Source organism: Aplysia californica, unplaced genomic scaffold (assembly GCF_000002075.1).
Source record: "Aplysia californica isolate F4 #8 unplaced genomic scaffold, AplCal3.0 scaffold00164, whole genome shotgun sequence".
In the NCBI taxonomy this organism is placed as follows: domain Eukaryota; kingdom Metazoa; phylum Mollusca; class Gastropoda; order Aplysiida; family Aplysiidae; genus Aplysia; species Aplysia californica.
Window position 1 is genome coordinate 862,195 of NW_004797434.1, and position 5,082 is coordinate 867,276.

The 5,082-nt window shown below is 37.5% G+C and overlaps 1 protein-coding gene across 1 annotated transcript in view; it reads right to left on the reverse strand.

Annotated features, from left to right (window-relative positions):
- The window catches only part of LOC101850646, a gene marked incomplete in the record, with an annotated part of 31,596 nt that overhangs the window by 18,008 nt on the left and 8,506 nt on the right, over positions 1–5,082 (reverse strand). Inside the window, 4 exon segments of the mRNA XM_035969650.1 lie at positions 144–327; positions 1,350–1,425; positions 2,794–2,889; positions 3,902–3,977. Of these exon segments, the coding sequence (XP_035825543.1) occupies positions 144–327; positions 1,350–1,425; positions 2,794–2,889; positions 3,902–3,977 (432 nt within the window).

The window sequence follows — 5,082 nt, forward strand, 5'->3', positions numbered from 1 at the left end:
AGGAGGAGGAGGAGGAGGAGGAAAAAGGAGGAGGAGGAGGAAAAAGGAGGAGGAGGAGGAGGAGGAGGAGGAGGAGAAGAAGAAGAAGAGGAAAAAAGAAAAAAAAAGAGGAGAAAACGGGAAGAAGTGCAGCAAACAATAACCTGTTGTAACGTAGAGCCTCGTGCAAGGGATAACTGCCGTGGTGGTCGTCCAACAAGTTGGGGCTGACACCGTGCTCTAGAAGAATCTCCACAGTACTGTAGTGGCCCCTGATGGCGGCGTCGACGATGGCCACTCTGTTGCTAACCAGGGTCGGAGCATACTCTAGTAACGCCGTCACTGCACCTGTTACATAGAAATCATTCAGTATTTGAGGACAGCAAAGTTGAACACTACTTAAACCACAACTTTTTAAAAAGTCGGAAGTCTCAACAAGAAGTTATTTGATGTTTGAGGACAACAAAGTTTATTGGAGAGACAAGTGGCAATGAAGTTGAACACTTCTTAAACCACAAATTTTTTAAAAGCCGGAAGTCTCAACAATTTTTAACTATACGAGTACAGTTAAACCTGCTCTAAAGACCACCCATATCCATCAGACAATCACCCGTACAAAGGGTCACTTCCCATTTCCTCCCTTGAGTAATTTTTCAATTATCATGACACTGTGTTAGACGGTCACCTCTTTGACATGGCCACTTTTCTCCTCGACAATGGGAGGCCGTTTTAGACAGGTTCCACTGTACTTCTAACCCTAGTCCAAATTTGGGCAACAATAAGTTTTTTTTATAAACTGCACCATTTTGCTGTCAGAAAAGTATTCACTCTTACGAGACTAAGCCAAGTATACATTCACATTGAAACTGTAGACGAGATATCTATATTATAATTATAATGAGTCACAGATTAGATTTAATTTCATTACAATTGCTTTCATTCGATAAAAGATGGGACAGGAAAGAAGTAGTTCCAATTCCGTTTATTATGTTAGAAAGAAGGAAATTACTGAACTTTTCCTGTCAAAACGTCTCATCTCATTTAAAAGGAAGATAATTATTGTACTTCTACAGCAAAGATATCTTACTTCAGTATATCTTTTATGAAGTATCTATACAGTAAACAAAAATAACTACAGGCAAACCTGCTCTAATAGCCAGCCACTTGTATACGATAATCACCTCAAGAAACGGCCACTTCCCATTTCCACCCATATGTACTTTTTTACTTTATAAAGACATTGTAAGTTGGCCACCTTTCTAAGATGGCTACTTTTCTTCTCAACAATAAATGGTCACCTTAGACAATTTCAACTGAATATGATTACTACACAGCTCTCCCTTAAAGTACATAATTTAGTATAAACCTACCATCTCTTTTGAATCTGGCTCCTAAATCAAGAGGAGTGAGCTCATGTTTATTCTGAGTCCACACATTAGCACCTGCCTATGGAATCCAGGAGAATTAAAAGAAAAACAAGAATGAAAAATGTAAACATCATTACATGCTACGATTAAAAATATTATCAAATATTGATCAAAAAGATAAGTTACTCTTCTATTTGGGAAATGAAACATAATATCTTCAAAAGTGGCATTAGCAATATATGAATAAAATGCATGTAAGTAAAGCGTTTCAATTTTGTCTTGTTCTAATTTTCCCGCAGCACACCTTTGTGATCTTTGCCCAACTCCTGCTTAAAATAAACCGAGCTTTCTCCACAATCAAATTGCTAAAAAACATGTAGAATCACCTTCACCTTCACACAAAATACTGGCAAATCTAATAATTCGAAACATCAGCCAATGAGACAAAGGCTCTTGTTCACCAAGTTATGTTCTAAACATCACGCTGTCTGCAAAGCCTTTGAGTAAAAGCACAGTTTCAAAGCAAGAAAGCTCTCAAGATTGCTCTATACAATGGGGAGAGGGGGGGGGGGGGTTAGTGGGGGGTAGGGGGGAGAAAGTGGAGACGAAAGAAGACAACAGAATATTGCAAGAGAGAAGGAAAGAAGGGGTTAGTATGAGGCTTGTCAACAAAGACGTCCGAATAAAATCGAAGACTTGTTTGAACATTGTTAATTTTAGTTTTAGTAGAGGTTTTAGTAGTGCTCGCAACTGCATAAGGTCATATGAGCGTCAGAAGATAAGAGGTGTTACAAGAGAGTAACAAATATAAAAAAAGAAGAAGGGGAGAAAAGGACGATAGATGTTTGATAGGAAAGAAGAAGCAAACCACACCAGAGCACCCGCCAACCACCCATACATGGTTAATTATGATAATTTGATAAGTTTAAGATAAATTTACTTGCTCGACATAATTTCAGTTCAGAGTGTTTTGTTAAGCCATGAGCATGTGTTTCAATTTTATCACCCGTGAGTTGCACTTTTGCCATAGTCTTTGTGTATATAATCTTAGCATTAGGTCATTGTCTTTTATAACCAAAATAATGATGAAAACCAAGATTTCTGTACAGAAATGACAGTTCATAGACTGCCACTATAGTATGTATGCACATATCATTATGAACCAACAAAAAATTCAATAAAACATTAGAGGCATCTCAGAACAAGAGGGACTACAGCAAAGTCATAAAGCAAAATGGTCTATTTTTCTGAAGTTCTCACCTGTTCGCCGAATTGCAATTCACAGTGAACCGTCATATTAACAGCTACATTTCACCAGGGAAACATCAGGATTGTACCAAAACAGAAAAGAAGTAGAAGGAAGAGAACACACTACAGTGCCCATCAACCACACGGCTATCAGATTGCATTGTGAGTGATAAAGGCTTTAAAAAGAGAGATTACTTACTTTGACAAGAGTCCTGATTATCTTGATCTGTGCATGAGAGTAGTTTTCACTGGCCAGGTGCAGTGCTGTGTTGCCATCACTGTTTTGGGAGTTCACCTGAGCAGAAGAGAAATAATATTGAGTGAGGGAGGGAGGGAGAGAGCGAGAGAAAGAGAGAGAAAGAGAGAGAGAGAGAGAGAGAGAGAGTGAGTGAGCGAGAGAGAGAGAAGGGTGGATACGGAGAGGGAGAGGAAGAACGAGAAGGAGGGAGAGGGAGAGAGAGAGGGAGGGGTAATAAGCATGAATATGAAAAGTTACAAATTACATCATCAATTCCCAAAGAGAACCAAATAATATGACCAAACAACCTTCATATGCAAGTGAGGATTGCAGAAGAAAAATAAACATTCCTTTCACCCTTATGAACTACTTATATCTTTCTATGCTTCAAATACAGTCTCAGCACGTAGTGGTGTAAATCTACAAATTGTCTCAAAGGGAGCTATGGTGCACTGGTTCTGTTAGCTCAGGGGAGTGGGGCTAAAAGGATTAAGTATATTTTAAAAAAAATGTGTCTACATATTGACTCCAATAACACATTTTTGGACAACCTTTATCCTTGAAGACACAGTTCGAGGACTCATTGCTTTTTGTCTTTTTCATTAAAATTAAATAACCAGCAAATGTTTCCTTACAGCACAAAAACCCATTTAATCCTCCTATACATAGCAATGCAAATAAACACAAGCACTCTCCTTTATCAATGTTAATAAACACAAGCATACTCCCAAGTGCACTCCTACCATATGAACCTTGAACATCTTTTCAAACATTCGCATAATAATTACTTGCAAATTAATTCCTTTAATTTGATGATGAAGCAGTAGCTCTGAAACTAGCCTTGTGAATTTGTCTCACTTCGAGGGAAATAAGCAGGTCAGTTTCAGACACTTGTTTCTGATTTGAAGAGGTGAAATCAGCATAGTGCCTAGCCATTCCTATAGCTATTCCACTTCTCGATTAAAAATCATAAAAGAGAAACTGCTCTGATATTGCAGACAGCAGTGTAGTAACTAGGGTTACAAAATTTTCTTTTAGCTTAAAGCAATGACATGTACAGTGAACAAACCTCTGCTTCATTTTGAAGTAATAACTCTACCAGATCTAGATGACCTCCAAAGGCAGCCAAGTGTAATGGGGTGTTTCTGAAATACAGAATGAATGAAAAAAAAAACAACCAAAAAAACTAAAATGAATTTTCTACACTTGAAAGACAGTCGATTATAAATAGCTTGCTGTTTATCATTGAGTATATATAGGATGCAACTTTTTGACTTTTCACAGACCAAATAATCAGGGTTTAATAGTCGCCTTATGTCTTCTCAGTACAATACGGCTGACCAAGGGAACAAACTCCATGGGACAGGCAACCCGTAAGTTTATTTACTTCCTGGAGAAAAACAGATAAATAAAAAAAAACTTTTGATTTGTTTTGTTTTGAAGTGCGGTTATTAATAAAAAATCCACTAACAAAGGTGACTGTGTCTGCACTGAATGAAAAAGTTGGTACGTCTTATCTGATATGTATCACCTGTGGTCTATTGTTTACACTACTGTGTTCGTGATCCACAGGCACTTGTTAAGTTTTTGATTGAACTCGGATCACATCCTAGTTCGTATGAAAGGTACAGTTCACTCCTTTTTCCTCAGTTCATCAGTATGCCAAAGGAGCCAAATATCCCAATGGATAAACATACACGATAATAACCTCCCTAATTTTGAGACAATTTAGTACCGTTCGTTTCCTGTGCTGCTATGGAAACTTGGATGAACTTTGGTGTTTCAAAGAAAATATTTTTTTGTCCGTCAATTGACAGAAATAACACATGATTTACAACAGTGCCTATCAACCTTTTTAAAGCCATCAGCCACTTATGCCACCTCTAAGAGGCTAACGTTTTCACACAGCCTAACTCCATGTATTTCCAAGCGGGGCATTAAATACTATCTGTCACTATCTGCGTGATCCCCAAAGCCCACCACAATTATCAAATCTCCAACTTGTGGGTGATATCCCCTAGGTTGGCAATCACTGATTTACAAGAACACTATTCTTAAATTCACTTTCATATTTGATGAACAGTTCATTTCTAACTACAATCTACATGAATGTTAGTTATTTCTTTGACAAGATGAGTCATGGAAGTAACAATAGTCCATAAATAAGCAAACAAATGCTTACACTTACAATTCTAAAAACAACATTTTCATCTAATCCTTAAATTCACTTTCATATTTGATGAACAGTTC